The sequence below is a fragment of the Desmodus rotundus genome, chromosome 3, assembly GCF_022682495.2.
Source record: "Desmodus rotundus isolate HL8 chromosome 3, HLdesRot8A.1, whole genome shotgun sequence".
Classification (NCBI taxonomy): Eukaryota; Metazoa; Chordata; class Mammalia; order Chiroptera; family Phyllostomidae; genus Desmodus; species Desmodus rotundus.
The window spans coordinates 177,200,368-177,217,486 of record NC_071389.1 but is presented as its reverse complement, the minus strand read 5'-3'; the positions used below and the strand labels follow the sequence as shown (position 1 = coordinate 177,217,486).

At 42.3% G+C, this 17,119-nt stretch overlaps 1 protein-coding gene across 3 annotated transcripts; it reads right to left on the bottom strand.

Moving 5' to 3' along the window:
• Window positions 1–340: 340 nt before the first annotated feature.
• On the bottom strand, window positions 341–14,174 carry MANSC1 (MANSC domain containing 1). Of its 3 annotated transcripts, none has more exons than XM_024575602.4 (4): window positions 14,084–14,174; window positions 9,583–9,902; window positions 7,708–7,848; window positions 341–2,099 (listed from the first exon to the last, which is right to left on the bottom strand). In XM_024575602.4, the coding sequence occupies exons 2-4, from the start codon at window positions 9,800–9,802 to the stop codon at window positions 1,216–1,218; spliced, it is 1,245 nt and encodes a 414-aa protein (XP_024431370.2). In that variant the 5' UTR covers window positions 9,803–9,902; window positions 14,084–14,174; the 3' UTR covers window positions 341–1,215. The 3 variants fall into 3 exon arrangements, with proteins under 3 accessions (XP_024431370.2, XP_053777773.1, XP_053777774.1); XM_053921798.2 differs by lacking the exon at window positions 14,084–14,174 and adding an exon at window positions 13,535–13,995; XM_053921799.1 differs by lacking the exon at window positions 14,084–14,174 and adding an exon at window positions 13,328–13,426.
• Window positions 14,175–17,119: the final 2,945 nt, after the last annotated feature.

The following is a 17,119-nucleotide window of genomic DNA, read 5'->3' as shown; positions in this document are numbered from 1 at the left end:
AAAGTTTTGGGAAGGCCAAAAGGTGCATTTAGTTTTTTCCATAAAAGACATATTTTTCATTTTCACCAATAGCTTTATTGATTTGGATTATTTTGAGTATGTCAGCTAACTCCCGCTATTGGCTTCTCGTGAGTAGAGGTCAGGGGTGCTGCTAAACACCTCCCAGTGTGTAAGACAGCCCCACAGCAAAGAATTATTTGGCCAAAATGTCAATGGTGCCAAGAAACTCCGCAAACCACTTTTGACGTGTTTGATCAGTCACAGCACCTTATCCACACACTGCACAAATCTTTTTTTGTTTCAGCTGTGTTTTTACCTTTCTTGAAATAATACAGCATAATACACTGAAAGTGTTGCGCATTTTATTCCCTCTCTAGTATTAAAATGGCTGCACAAAAACTCACCAATTTTGATGTTTTTTTTAAATGCACCCTGATATGACAGTTGTCACAATGCAATCAAATAAAATTGTTTTGAATGAAATCAAAGACAACTAAGCACTACTAGAGCCATTGTAGGGAAAAAATTAAATGAACTTTTTGGCCAACCCAATAGATTTGGCCATTTATCAGAAGTGACTTATCATTGTCTCCACGGAGGCTAATATTCTGCTGGAATTCTCCCAAAGGAACCTCTTTGCTCATTGATGGTAAAAGGGGAGTGGGGTTGTCATTTTAACTTAGAACACATATTTTCATCATTTAATCATTTTGCCAGTGGAATAAATGGAAAGATATCCAGATGGACATATGACTTACAAGAAAATTACTGAGTAACAAAAGATTTATTCAAATATTTAATTGGAAGGAAATATATTTAGAATAAATTTTATTGAAATATATATAAAAGGGAAAGTAAATCCATTAGAATTAATATCATACATATTTGACTTTATCTGGAACTAGAAATTGGAGCCTAAAATTCCTAACCTTTTTTTTTTTTTGCAAAAAGCCAGTCACTTTTCAAATTTATATGGCAATTGCACTTTATTACTTTAGGTAGAGCTTTGCTTTCAGCTAATATTCTAGAGATATATCATACAAATTACCTGATTTGTTTTCTTTCCCCTTCAAAAAAACAAAGCAAAAACGAAGTGGTAGGGGGCATTTGCCTGCCTTAAGTACTTCAAAAATCCTAACATCAGCAAGTTAGCAGAAACTCAGAATGCTTGGACTACGAGGAGCTACATGAATTATGAGACACCTAGCTTTGTCCTTACATGTCAACATAGATCCCATTGATCAAGTAATCAAGTCTCGAGTAACGTTTCCTGCGCAGGGACTCCACGAACATTCTACCCAAGAGGACGAGGCCTATCGCGAGGAACAGAACGCCAAAGACCAGGGTCCCCATGAGGAGCCACTTTTCAAATGGAAGGCCGTGTTGACTTTCTGGAAAACTGCGCTGGGAGGAGCCGCCTGCACTGGTCTTCCCATTTTCCTGGGAAGCCGTTTTACTTGCAGAAGACTCCACATTGGGCAAAAGACCTGTAGCAGAGTTATGGGCCTCTGCCATCAAAGTTAGGTTGGACATCTCTCTGAAGGGCACCGTTTCTGCTAGGCCTTTCAAGTCTGTAGGTACCTGAAAGATGGTAGTTGGAACTGCTGTTACAGTCATGTTAGCTTGAGGGGTGACCACAGCATGTGTCAAAACTGTAGAAGTGACTGTGGGAGGCTGAGAGGCGACAGTCCCTGCAGGCGGAGCTGTGGTGGTCCCCTGCCGCTGAGGAGTCACAGACGGTATCGCTGGAGCACTGGTGGGGAAGAGAAGCGCGGGCTCTGGGGTGGCAGGGAGGCTACGTCGAGAAGCATCAGCCTCTGTAGCGGGGAACGTTGTCACATTTTCGGGCAGCAGATGAGCTATTTTCTGTTCTGAGGAAAACTGTGAGCTCTGAGAATGGCCTTTTTCTTTATAAACAGGGAACCGTGTGCTCACAGGATCAGTCTTGAATAGCTTCTCCAAGTGCTCTGAAGCTCCAGACCTCTGAGAAAATGTGCCTCTCCATAAGGCATCAGCAGGCTTTGAATAACCTGTGAGATGAGGGGGTGTGGGAGTGACTCCTGAGCTTGGCAAATCAGCTTTGCCTGATGATGGAAAATCTGAAAATGTAAAGAAATGAAAGGGAGACAAGTTGATAAGGTAGGTTAAAAAAGACAAATGTAACAGTTTGTTCAATAAGTGCCCACACTGTTGATACTTGACATTTCATTGAGACTTATACAAAATGTAAAAACACAAATTGCTAAGTCAGACCGGATGACAGTGTCTCTCCACCAGATGTTGTGGTTTATTCCTAGAGCGAGGGGACAGAGGAGAAGAGGAATGCATGGCAGAGGATCAGGCAATAAATAAAAATTTTTTTAAAAATTAAAAGAAGAATAATATTTTGTGACACATGAAAATGACACAAAATTCAAATTTCTTTGTCCATAAAGTTATACTGGCACACAGCCATGCTCACATGTTTACATATTGGTGTAAACTGCTTTCGTAAGTAGTTTACGAAACTACTGCTATCACTGCTTTCGTAATACAAGGACAGAGGTGATTACGATGGATTCCATCTGACCCACGAAACCTCAATCACTGGCCTGAAAAGCATACGACACTTAGTATTTGGCCCTTGACCAAAACAGCCTGTGGCCACCCGCTCGAGGATATAGTACTTCACTCTAAAATAGGGTTTGGATGCCTGGAGTCCCCTTTCCTTCAACGACGCTGAAGAGGAGTATCTGCTGCAGGTGATACTGTATTCATGGACGCACCGCCAGACCATAAAGAGCACTATTTTTAGGTGGGATCAGACACTTTAAAAAAGAGCAGGACTCAACATATTTCATTTTCAAGTTAAAAAAAGACTGAAGTACATGCTCTGTGATTTATGTGAACTCGGAACTTAAATAAGGCTACTGACAAGAATGAGCAAAACAGCTGTTTCTTTCTCAAGACTGCAAGCTCATAAATAAAGCAAAGAAAGGGCTAGGCCCATTCCTGATAAGGCTCATCCACTGGCAGCGATCCTAGAACCACGCAGGGAGCCTGCACACCTGCTGCCCTGACCTCACCCACTGAAGTTTGCCTTTGGGGCGTGGCGCTTTCTCTCCCTCACGGTCACGGACAGGTGAGCCACAGGGGGCTGGGAAACAGCCCTATGCCCTCAACCCCTCTTTTGAGCTCCATTTTTAAGTGACTTCACTAAGTAAAAAATTTAGGGACTGACTATTACTTGAAAACCAGTTGAGGAAAGGACTCCCAATGTATTCTACTTCAGAATTCCCTTATTCTAGTCTTTGGTAGAAATGATATCCCACAAACTGAAAAAAATTAAATGATGCCATGCTAAGTGGTTTCATAGAATGAACAGAATATACTGCCATCTTTCAAACTTTCAGTCTGTAAATATTAGTCAAGGAAATAGAGTTCATCCAGAAACACATCACCAAACACTTATTTAATTTCACTCCAAACAGGAGGCAGATAATTTAGTTTTATGGGTAATCTCAATCCATCAACATGGGTAGATGCATAAAGAGAATTATTCACACAACTTGTAAACATACTGTAGATAGAAACAGTCCACTGCTCACCAGGTCCAGGGTTGGAACCACTTTGCATATAGTTATTAATCCACCTGCTCTGGGCTGATGACACCCCCTGGTGGCCACCAAAGGAACTGTTTGATTCTAATTCTACTTCGTTACCTTTACACTAATCCTGAAAAGGTTTATGCACAAGCCAAGTCCCCTTTTCTCTCATTTCCACTGGAGAGAATCTTTACCGCATCCTCCCTTTTTATACATGCATTATAACAGAAACAACATTACCAAAGTATTATGAACATGAAAACAAATTCAACTATAATTTCTATCGTCATGTCCCAGCCACTATTAACATGTCTGTGTACCTTTAAGTTAAAACATTTTTTTCATGTAATTGAAAAACAACTGAATGTTTTTCACCAGATATTTAGGGGAATTTGCTTATTTCTACACCTGCAACTTATTTTTTAGTGTTTGCATCATACTCCCTCATGTGTATTCATCATATTTTATTTTATATCCAACCACGCTTTGGCAATTGGACATTTATGTTGCTTATAAGTTTTTTCTTTTTAGACTAATTATATAATAAAAAGCTTCACACCAAGAGGTTTTTCATGTTTTAATATTGTTTATTTAGCATAGATATTATGGAACTAGAATTACTGGATTAAAATTATGTATTTTAAAAAAATATTCTGCTTTCTTTTTAAAATCCTCACCCAAGCGCCCATTGATTTCAGAGGGGATGGGAAAGGGAGAGAGAGGGAGAGAAACATCAATCGGTTGCCTTTTGCATGTGCCACAACCAGGAACCAAACCCACACCCTAGGTACGTGCCCTGACTGGGAATTAAACCCGTGACCCTTCAGTCCACAGGACGACGTGCCAACCGAGTGAGCCACATCTCAGAATGTGAGGGCTAACACATTCCGCCTGAATTGTAAAATAGATGACAGACACGGTAAAGAAAGGACAGAATGAAGCAGAGGGGGTGTGAAGGGATAACAGAGGCGGAAGGTGATGGTCCAACCTCCCCATGGCGGGAGCTCCTGAAGGAGAAGAGCAAGTGCTCCACTCCGTGTCCTGAGCCCTGACCTCTTTGGAAGCTCAGACTGGCAAATCCAGTTCCTGCTGGACACCCCCCCAGGTGTCTGACAGGCTCTGCAACGTTCCAGGTGACCAAGGAGGAACAGCGAGAACCATATCCACACCACACTGCAGGTACCCTGTGTTTCTGGCCAAGACTATACACATACAGGCAGGAGAAGTGAAGGGGCAGGGGCAGCCACCCTGGCCACTGAAGCCCCAAAAGGAGGAAGACAAGACACGGTCCATGCAAGGTAAGGTTCTGAGTACTCTCAGAAGCCATATCTGTTCTATGTCACAATCTTTTAAAAAACTGTTATTTTTTGACAGCAAACTCACAGTTATTAACAACCACACCTAAAACAAAAACGAGAACAAACTAGGCAAACAACTAGAACATGAGGGTTGTCAATAAGGGAGTGGGAGGGGGAGAGGGGGGAAAGGTACAGAGAATAAGTAGCATAGATGATAGGTGGAAAATAGACAGGGGGAGGGTAAAAATAGTGTAGGAAATGTAGAAGCCAAAGAACTTATAAGTATGACCCATGGACATGAACTATGGGGGGGGAATGTGGGAGGGAGGGGGGTGGGCAGGATGGAGTGGAGTGGGGGGGGAAATGGGACAACTGTAATAGCATAATCAATAAATATATTTAAAAAAATAATAATAATAAAAAAAAATTTAGGACCCGAAAAAAAAAATGTTATTTTTAAGAATTGTGGTAAAATGCACACATAATCTACCCCTTTGATCCTTTTTAAGCGTACAGGTGAGTGGTACTGAGTGTGTTCACACTGTTGGGCAACCATCACCGTCTCCAGAACTTTTTTCCATCTTGCAAACTGCAACTTTGTGTCTTGTGTGTCAGTCTCTTCATAGTTGGGTTCACATCACTATTTAGGAAGAATTTATAAGTAATCTATTTAAGGGAATGTTTTGTACATCTGGTTTTCCTGCTCCAGGAGCAAAACTCAGACATGGTCCCATCCAAGGGACAAAGCAGAGTCAGTGCCCTGGTACCCTGAGCAGGTGCCCTTGACTGTACTTTCCCTGCCAACTTTAAAGCCTCTCCTCAAATCTTCCTCAGCTCAGTAGATGGTGCCACCAGCCATCTAGACACTCAAGACAAAAATGAGGACTTGGCCCCAATGCTTCTCTTTTCCTCGTCCCCCACATCCTTGCCAGCAGCAAGTCCTGGAGCTCTACCTCTGAAGCAGCCCGTTTCCTTCTCTCCATCTCCTCTCCCACCTTCCTGGTCCACCATGCTATGGCCTTTCACGTGGATCTCACCCCTACTTCCTAGCCTGTCTTCCCACCTCCCCTCTTGCTGCTGGGTCATTGTCCATTCCCCATATAGCAGTCACAGCGAGCTTTGAGAAGTCACCTTTAAAACACATTTCTTGACTGCTTAAAAACTTCCAATGGCTTCCCATTACACACTTCAAATAAACTGGCAAGCATGCAAAATATAACCAGAGACATTGAAATTAAGAACACTCTAACAGTAACCAGAGGGGAGATGGGAGTGGATAATGGGGGGGGGGGAAGGGTTTTCAGGAATAACCATAAAGGACACATGGACAAAACCAAGGGGGGTGGAATCAGGGGAGGGAGGTGGGGATGGCTGGGGTGGGGGGGTAATGGTGGAGGGTAAATGCAGACAACTGTACTTGAACAACAATAAAGTAATTTAAAAAATAAAAATAAAAATATAATAAAAAAAACAAACAAAACATCCCATTCTGCCCTGGCTCACAAAGCTTTCTGTGATCTACCCTTCTTACTTCTGGCATATCATTCTTTAAGTACTTGGTTCACTCAGAGTCAGCCAGCTGGGATATTCAAACAGGCTACTTCCGCTGCCTGGAAGGCCTTCCTACCATCTCACATCTGGGTCCTTACCATTCAGATCTCAGTTTAGGGGTTGCTTCCTCTGATCACCTAACCCAGAAATTATCACTCAGGGATTATCTATTGCATTGTCTTAGCCAGTCATCTGCATAGCATTTTGCTCTTGAGTATTTATTTCTCATCTCTGTCTCTCACTTCTAAAACATAAGTTTCAGAAGTGAGAGTTTGTTTTTCTATGTTTAGTGTTGTATCCTTGTACTCCTAGGGTGTAAAAAGTGCTTGGCATGCAGAAGATACTAAATAATACTTGTTTATTAAATAAAGAAAATAATATTAATAATCAAGGATAGAATGACAAAAACTTTCAAGGAAAATTTGATACTGAAAGCATTTCATCTGAAAAATTCTCCCCCAATATATATCCAAATGATTTAGTTCACTTTCTGTAATCTGAACAAATACCTAAGTTCCATATGCACGGAGACTGTATTTCCACTGCTTTGCACAGAACGCGGCACACGGTAGACGCTCAACTAATATTTTTGAATGAAGTTCTCTCCAGGGCTACACAACAAAATCCACTGAGCATGATTTCAGATAATGTGATTATAAAATAATTCTAACCTAATGATAAACATACTAGAATTCTGTATATTTGTATAGGTCTTAATCCTTTCAAAACAGGAGACCGGTACCCTTATTCCAGTGCTGCTGACACTGTTCTGAACAGGCATTTCAAATGTTTTCATGAAAAGTCTGTGCACCTTTTATCTTAGGAAGGTAAAAAACAAAGCGAAACAAAATCTATAGTTCAGAGGTCCTTCACTGCAAAGAAGTAGCTTGGTTTAAAAGTTGAATTTTAAAAAGATTTTATTTATTTATTTATTTTTTAGAGAGAGGGGAAGAGCGGGAGAAAGAAAGGGAGAGAAACATCAATGTGAGGTTGCCTCTCACGCGTCCCTACTGGGGACCTGGCCTGAAAACCCAGGCATGTGCCCTGACTGGGAAGGAACTGGCGACCCTTTGCTTCGCTTCGCTCAATCCACTGAGCCACACCAGCCAGGGCTAAGAGTTGAATTTTAAATCGTGAGGTTTTTCTAATGTGCCTCTACCTGTGGTGACCCCTTCTGGCAATTTCACTTGGACTCCTCTGTAGAAAATCTTTCACATGAACCATATCCTTAAATAATTCCAATCACAAAAGAAAATGAGCAATGTTCTTCTTACCTCTGATTATCCTGTAACTCCTAAGTCCCTTTGCTGGTTTCAGTGGACAGGCTTCCTCACTGGGACAGAAAAATAGGTAGCAGTTGGGTAGTCTAGCTGTTTTTCGAGTGTCGAAGATCATCAAGTTACATGCTTTGTCCCCTGCAACGAAAGGTTTCATAAGCATTATTTTGAAACAGGATTTTCTGGGGAGTACGGCAGGCAGGAAGAACTTCATTTACTCTGGTATCCAACACACACGCTTTTGTTTGCTTGTGTGCTGATGTCTGAATCATTTCCTTTTCCTCAGCTCAGTCAACTGAAGCAATGTTTAAAGACATTAGGTTTAAAAACCTGAATTAAGGTAATTTTGGCAAAACCAATTTTTAATAGTACACTTAATTCTTCAGAAATAAGCTTTCTGTTTGCTAAAATATCCACCAAAATATACTGACTTTGCAATCTTTACACAACTCTCAGTTGAGGTGGGCCTCAAGAAATGGATCAAACCTAAAGATTTCATATAACCCTTGCATCCTGAGGGCATCTCACACACCTGTGAAGCCACGGCTTTCTTAGGCAGCGCCAGCAGATTCAGCCTCCTACCTCCCATGCCCCCTTCCACAAAGAATCCGAGTAGGGCAAGGAGTGCGAAGTCTACTTCTTATTTTTATCACTGCCATTCTTCTTTTGGTTCTTTCTTAATCTTTCTCCTCTTCCTTGTCATTTTTGCTTTTCTGTTTTCCTTCCTTCCTCATTTTTCACTCTTAACTTTCATTTCTAGCTTCTCTTTCCCTTATGTCCAATAGAAGTTTTTCTAATTATCATGGCCTAGAGTTGGCTTTGACCTCAATCCCGTGCAGTCTCACAACAAAAGAGTTCCTGCGCTCAGGAAATCCCAAGGGTTTTAGGAGCTCTGCGCCAGAAACCAGGGACAAAGACCAAACCTTCCTCCTTCCTTCCTTCCTTCCACCCTTCCTTCCTTCCTTCCGAAACCACAACCATTACAGAAAAAAAGAGGAAGATATAAGAGAAAACAAGATTTGTTGGCTAATAAGTCAGGTTAGAATCAGTCGTCCAGCATTCACCAGCTCTCCTAGGCTCTGAGGGCAAGGCCTTATCCATCTTATCGTCCTATCCCCAGCAATGCATTAGTGCTCAGTAAATTTAGGGTTCTGTTTTTTTTTTCATTTAGGGAATTGGGGCAAGTACACAAACAACTGAAAAACAACCATTGTTTCACTTAGATATATATTTCTCTTTTCAGGTAATAGGGTTGGAGCCTGAAATATGCAGGGGAATGGTTTAAACCTGTGGCCGTAGTTTCCTTCAGTGTCATACGCATGGATCAGACTAAATGACTTCCCTTGTCCCTTAGCGTCCTAGACGCTTCAATTAGTGGCCAGTTCCTTCCTGACTCACTTTATGTCACTGGCTCCAGGGAAGGGAGACGAAATGGAGATTTTGTGTTTCCACTTAAAAATCAAATGCTGATTTTCCTACGGGATGAATTAGGCATTTTGGGGGGTCTCAATTCCCTTTCTCTGTTTAAATGTTCTTTGTAATATCACATGGTATTGCAAAAGTCCACAACAATGGCAGCTAAGCATTGAAAGAGCATTTTTGTTTCAATATCCTAGATGCCTGTTAGAACCTACCACCGATGGTTCTCAACTTTTTTATACCCACACACCTGAGTGCTACACACAGTCATCAGTAACTTTGACTCCGCTTAGGGGAGGGGAGGGCACACTCATGGAACATTCCCTGGGTGAGTTTCTCACCCACCTTTCTATCCCACTGAGAATCACTAGTACAGACTATTGAGCCATGTCAAACAGCTACTTACGTCACAAAGCACGTGGAATAAAGGGGCGTCAAGGGGCTGCTCCTTACCTGATATGTTTTTTGTTGAACAGCAAGAATTAATGCAGTCTTCTGGAGCTGACGTATGTATGGGCTCATTGCCTCTGATTCCCTTAGTAAGAGATGACTGGATGTCGATGACAACGTCTTCCAGGCTCTGGGCAGGACAATCATGACAGGTGGACAGCCTCACTGTCAGGAAACAAATGATCACAGAAGTGTAGGTCAAGGTCCGTTCTTCTCCAGACATTTTAAATTTCAATATAGTGTTAGTCCTCAAAGGTCAAGGATAAGCCTCCCTCTGGTCTCAGTTTGCTTCAAGAAGATTGCACAGATGATGGAACTTCTCTCTAGAACAACAAAAAAATCATCCATAAGTTTTATTTCTTTCAGCAAATCTAGAAAAGATACATTTCATTTCCTTTAAGTCAATGTAAATGATTCGCAATTTATAGGGCAGAAATAAACAAGTATTTGTATTCATTTCACTCTGAATAGATTTGAGACAAGCTTTTGTTATAAACTTGGCAATGCACTAACAAACACGTATACTATGCTACCACTACCTAAAAGCTGACAAGTGTCTGTGAAGAAAGAGGTGGAAACAGTAGGCCTGTCTCTGAGTTCTAGAAGCCTTCCTCTTCTTGCCTCTCCTAACCAGAAGGACAGAGGACACAAAATCTCTAGTCACCGATGAAGCAGTGATAAAAGGTTTGGGCATATTTCCTTTCTCATAGTTAACAATTAAGAGTTTTTAATCCCCTACTGGGTGGCGGACAATGTTCTAATAAATTTACATATACTGTCCTATTTGATTCTAATACCAGCTCTGCAAAAAAGCTATCATTTCCCTCATTTTATAGATAAGGAAAAGGAGGCTGCTTTTCTTGTTGCTTCTTCTCTTTAAGTATCAACCCAGAGAGGCAAGTGACCCTAACAATCTAATTCTAGGCATTAGCCAGTGAGCAGGAGGATATTATGGCTCAGTTGAAGGAAAGTTTAGGGGCAGGTGTTCTTTTTGACATTCTTAAAAACACAAAAGTCACACTATGTATAATGCCAACTCCATTGGTAAGCTGGTTCTTTTAGGAATAATATAAATAAATGTTAGCCTGTCAATGCAATACCATAAATTGTCCTCACCCACTCACCCCACATTTCCAGAATGCAAATTATTCACTGAACACTAGCCTAGAGCAGAATTACTGCTTCTTTAGGGTTTTTTTTTTGGGGGGGGGGGGGTGAGGGGAAGAGCAGTTAATGAACCCTTTGGTAGCCAGGTGAGGTTTAGGATCTCTTCTGAGAGACGTATTTTAAAATGCATAAAACGAAATATAAAGGATTACAAAGGAGCCAGTTACATTGAAATATAATTATCAAAGTCCTTTGCTAAATAAGTCTACAAAAATCTAATGAAAGAAATCAAAGGCAATCTAAATAATTGGAGAGCTATTCTATGTTCATCAATATTGTTAACATGTCAGTTCTTCCCTGCTTGATCTATGGATTCAACACAATCCCAATCAAAATCCAGCAAGTTATTTCGTGGGTCTCAACAAACCGATTCTGTAGTTTACGTGGAAATGCAAAAAAGGCCCAGAAGAGCCAACACAACACTGAAGAATCAAGTCGGAGAACTGACGCTACCCAACTTCAACAACCAAGACGGTGTCGTGTGGTAAACGAATAAATGAATAGACCAGCGGAACAGAAGGGAGAGCCCAGCAACAGACCCACACGAAGACAGTCAACTGATCTTTGGCAACAGGGAAAGGACAGGCTTCTCAAAACCGGTGCTGGAATAACTGGACACCTACATGCAAAAAACCCCCCACAACACTTTCATCCTTCACAAAAATTAACTCAAAATAGATAGATCTAAATGTAAAAATGCAGAACTATCAAACTCCTAGATTATAACATAGGAGAATATCTTTGTGAACTTAAAATAGACAATGACTTTTTATACACAACATTAAAAGCACACTCCATGGAAGAAAAAACTCCGATAAGTTGGATTTCATTAAAATTAAAAACTTCTCTGTGCAAGGCACTGTTAACAGAACAAAAAGACAACCCACAGACTGGGATAAAATATTTGCAAAACATGTATCTGGTGAGGAGCTGGTAGCCAAAATATACCAAATAACTCTTAAAATTTAGCGATAGAAAACAAACAACCCAATTAAAAATGGGCAAAAAACCAAAAGCCTGCATACAAATAGTTATAGTAACTTTATTGATAATTGCCCAAAACTGGAAGCAACCCAGATGTCCTTCAATTGATGAATGGATAAAGAAACTGTGGTACATCCATACAAAGGAACGTTATTCAGCAATAAAAAGAAATAAACTATCAATCCACAAAAAGACACAGAGAAAACTTAATTGTCTTTTGCTGAGTGAAAGATGTCAGTCTGAAAAGGTATAATTCCAAATAGATTACATTCTGGAAAAGCAAAATTGCATTGACAATAAAAAAAATCACAGGAGATCTTTCTGGCGATGACACTATTCTATATGATACTGTAACGATACGCACCTATCCTTATGCTTGTCAAAACCCATAAAGCTGTACAACACAAAGAGTGAACTCTAACATAAACAGATCCTTTAATAAGTAAAACACAACAGAATAGCTTAAAAACCAAGAAACCAAAGCTACCTGTATATGGGAATAGAGCCCGAATCTAACAGCTACCTTGCTGTCAGGTCCAACTTTTCAAACAATAAGATGATAAATAACATTTGTATTTCTCACGTGCCAGTCTCTACACTAAGCAGTTTACACATGTCATTTAATCCTTACGAGAACCCCAATGAGACAGATCCCATTATTATCCCCATTCTTTACTTAAAAACAGCTGTGTGTTATATGTGCTTCCCAATCTATTAAATAACAAGTGGCGGTATGTTCAATAACTGCTGTAATTTCGAAACAGTGCTGAATGTAAGTGACACTTGCAGATATGTGCAATAAGTAATTTGATATAAAAATATCAGTACTTTCTACCGGTGGCAAAAAACAGCTACCTTTAACCCTATGATGGCTTTTGCCTACATGCCTCTAAACGGAAATGCTACGTTTCAATCAGAAATCAGTAAAAAAATAAATTTTCCCCCTATGTTCACAGACTTCCTGAGAACTATCCACGGTCTCCCCAGGTTAAGAATCCTGGCAGGAGTTAACTTTTTATGTGGCCACATTTTGCAAGTTGTTCTTCTCGCCCTAATGAAAACAAAACAGGAACAGAAGAGGAAACCCAGGCCAGTACTTTCCTTTGAATGGCTTCTGACAGAATCTCTCCTGAAGTTTTTGCAAGGAAACCTGGACTCGGCTCAGGGGATGGGGTAGGAGCTGTGTTCTCAGTATGCAACATCTTTGTAGCTCCTGGACAGTGAGAAGAACTGAAGAGTTTATCTCTTTAAAAATACTCAGCAATTAGGTAAATTAACCTTCTAAGCCCTTATTATTTAGGCCTTGAAGGTCTGAGGTCAAGCTGAGTCCTGTTGAAAGATGGAGGGAAAGGATACAGGTGGGAGCGAGCGCAGGCGCCTGAGCTCTGATGCTTGCTCACCGTGGTCAGACACACGAGTGCTGAACTAAGTCAAACACGGAAATCACTCTACTCGCGGAATACCCTCAACACACCCACCCCCTGCAAAGAACTAGACAATTAGTAGGTTCGAACAAGAATACAGGGCCCAAATCATAAATGGAAAAAAACGGGACAATTTCCCTTCCTTCGAGGAAACACACGTCGCTCACTCTTACTCTGCCGGCGCTGACGACGACGCGGGGCCGGTGCCCCTCACGGCGGGAGCCTCGGGCCGCCCCGCACAGCCCCTCCGGGCCCGCCCTCCCCGCCCAGGCCCGGTCCCCGCTGCTCCGGCGCGGGCGGCGCAGCCTCGCCCCGGACCGGGAGCGGAGGCGACGCCACCCGGGGTGGGTCGAGGGGGGGGAGGGCCGGGGCGCCGCTACCTGGCGCCGAGGGTCCCCCGGAGCCTCTGGGCCCAGCCCGTGCGTGGGCGCCCGACGCGCTTGCGGGACGGCGGCGGCGACTCAGCGCGAGGCTCTCGGTGGAGCGGCCGGGGATGCTCCGCAGCTCCCTCCCGGCCGCGGGCTCGTGCTTCCCAAGTTCCTGCTTCCGTCGCAGCAGCCGAGAGTGGGCGGGGGGCCGGGGGTGGGGAAGGGCGCATTCCCGCCCTGCAACCCGGAGCTGCTTCCCAGCCCCGGCACGCGGTCCCCCGGGCGCCGGCGACCGACGCGACCCTCTCCCGGCCGCGGCTGCAGCTCCCGGTGGCCGCGCGAGCCGCGAGACAGCCGCCGTCCCGCACAGCCCTCTCCTCGCTCACCCACGCGCCGACCCGAGGCTCGGGGCGCGCCGAGGGGGCGTGGGCGCGCCCCGCGCGGGTGCCGGGGGCCTGCAGCCGTGCCTCCTGCTTCCCAGGGCCAGGGACGCACACGTACATACACTGGAGGGAAGTCAAACTACCGAAATGTGCACACAGTGAAAAGTCTGGCTCTCACCCGTGTCCTGGTCTAGTTCCCGTCCCCAGAGGCCATCACGGAGAGCAGTTTGTCCACGTTCAAGAATTCACAGTGCGTTCTACCTGGGGCATAGTTATGAGAACCTATTTCGATAACTGGAGGCTTGAAGGGTCCTCAATTAGAGTTGGCATTTCTTTTTCCAAAGGAAAAATGTTTAATATAAAGATTTAAGATTCCCATTATGGTAAATGATAAAATTAAATATCCTTCTCCTGATAAAAGTTCAACCTTTGCATTTTTTTTTTTTCTACTTAACTTACCCGACGAGTTGGCAATTCTTGAGTTAAATATTATGAGCAAGTCAGGCCTCACCGAAGACATTTGGACTCTGCAGGATTTATTGTTTGTAGGTATAATGATTTTTTAAAAAATGGTGTCTGTTATAATTATTAAAATTGTATCCCTAACATTTAGCATAGTGACTGGTACTTAAGAGGTACTCAGTAAATATTTAACTAAAGTATATTTGTTGATTGAATGAGTGGAAAAGAACTACTAGGAAGTGTGTTTTTAATCCATGCTCACTCCACCCCACCCCTATATATGTGCAAACAAACGCAACATTGTTAAACCATTGACACTTAACGTGCCAAGAGGTCTTACCTTTGACAATATCTCTACTTTGGTAGGTGTGAAAGAGCTTTCAAACCTAAAGCACTTGGCAATTGTAGATTATTATTCCATTCCTGATAAAGGCAACTGCTATTTCCTAGCTTTCCCAATAGCTGCACGAAACATATGCTGACAGACTGCCCATGAATAATGGCCCATTGTGTGAAACTAACTCTTAACTAGCTGTACACAGAGGGTGACCTACTCTTGAATTACAATAATATTGCAAAAACTTGGTTTTAAAGAGTTATCAAAGACAAGGAAATTCCACAGTGACTTTCCATTGGAGTGATTTTCCTGATGCAACAAGAGACTGATGTACACAGTACATTTTATCTCTGCTGATGATATACTTGAGGGTCCAAGGTATAGAGAGGTCATAGTCTTTGAATCTACTATAAGGAGTATCCCTACTAAGCACTAAGTGACCTTTCCCTCACGTAGAAACTTCAGACTCAGTGTTTTGATACAATGATCCTGTATCATTGAAGTGATATTACGTATTCAGTTATGACACTGAACATAATTAAAATAATGATTAATGATGGAAACAATGATTGAAGAACTTTTATATTAGCATGAATGAGGTGTTTAAATTATAAATTATATTCATGGATTCCTCATTGCCTGAAGAGATTACTGATTCTCTTTTCCTGAGGCTGAGTCCCATTTCTGTGGAGGCACATTTTTTTTTAAAAAGTGTTTTATCCAGAAAACATGTATTAAGCTCCTGTAGGGTAAATTAAAGACCAAGAAGCCACAGAATCTACCTTCAAGATGCTTACAGAGCAGTAGGGGAGACAAAGAGAAATCAATGTCATGATAGACGATGTTAACTAAGGAAGTTCAGGGAGGGGCATCTAATGTGGACTTCTGGGAGGCGGTGTATAAGTTAAACCATTTTTTTAAAGGACAATATTTTTACAGCAGTTTTAAGTTCACAAGGAAATTGTAGGGAAAGTACGGAGGTTTCCCACATACCCTCAGCCCCCACACACACGTAGCCTTCCCCATTATCGACACCCCCACCAGAGAGGTACATTTGTTACAACTGTACATATTTAAAGTCCATATTTTTCCTTCTGCTCGTTTGGTGGTGTACATTCTCTGGGTTTGGACAATGAGTAATGACACGTATCCACCATTGTAGTATCATACAGAGTATTTTCACTGCTCTGAAAATCTTTCATTTCAGCCTGTTTATCATCCCTTTCCACCTTATGCCATACCCGGCAATCACTGATCATTTTATCATCTCCTTGGTTTTGCCTTTTCCAGAATGTCATAGGGTTGGACCAGTATTTAGCCTCTTCAGATTGGCTTCTTTCACTTAATAATATGCAGTTTTCTCCATGTCTCTTCACGGTTTGGTAGCTCATTTCTTTTTCTCACTAGATAATAGTCCATTGTTGTTTATCCAACCACCTACTGAAGGATATTTTGTTTGCTTCCAAGTTTTGGCAACTATGAATAAAGCTGCTATAAACACCCAGTGAAGGTTTAGTGTGGATATTCATTTTCAACAGGTTGAATCTTGAAGGATGAAGTTCACTTAGCTAGATGGAGAGATGAAGCTGAATATTCCAGACAGACAAAATAGCATGACCATTCAAGGGTCAGGGAACTCCATCCCGCAGGCTGGCACGAGGGTTGCTGGTGTGCATAGAGGAGTAGAGCGGCTGGGGTCAGAGCGCGAAGGTTCTCATATGCTACATTTTAAACTTCACTCTGAAAGACATGGTGAGTTATTGAAGGTTTTTAGTAGGGCAGTGCAGATCCAGAGACCTAATTAACATTCTAGAAAATTCTCTCTGCCATCCACCTGTAGGATGGGTTGAAGGAGGTAAGACCAGAGTCCTTCTGTTTTCGAAGAAATGGAGGAAATGAGAGGACCCTAAACAGGGCATAGAGGTGGAAGAGAAATTAAGATGAGAAGCTCTAGACTTCCGACTGGTTGATGTGGGGGTTGGGGTAAGCAGATTTCAGGCTTGGGGACTGCATGGACAGATTGCCGGGCAACAAAAGACACAAAAGAAGCTAGTCAGGAGTGGGTTAGAGGCATTGTGAGTTTTAGAACTTGACTCCTGCCCCTCCTACTGGGGTGACTCAGTAGGCTGAGTGCCAGCCCGTGAACCAAAAAGTCACCAGTTTGATTCCCAGTCAGGGTACATACCTGGGTTGCAGGCTAGGTAGGGGCTTTTGAGAAGCAACGGATCGATGTGGCTCTCACAGATAGATGTTTCTCTCCCTCTCTTTCTCCCTGCCTTCCTCTCTCTCTAAAAAATAAATAAAATCTAAAAAAACCCATTTGTTTCCTGGTTTTTATCACTTATTAACTGTGTGATCAAGTACACCAATAAATAATCATTCCCCGTGTCACCTCCACCCTCTTCCCCTTCAGCC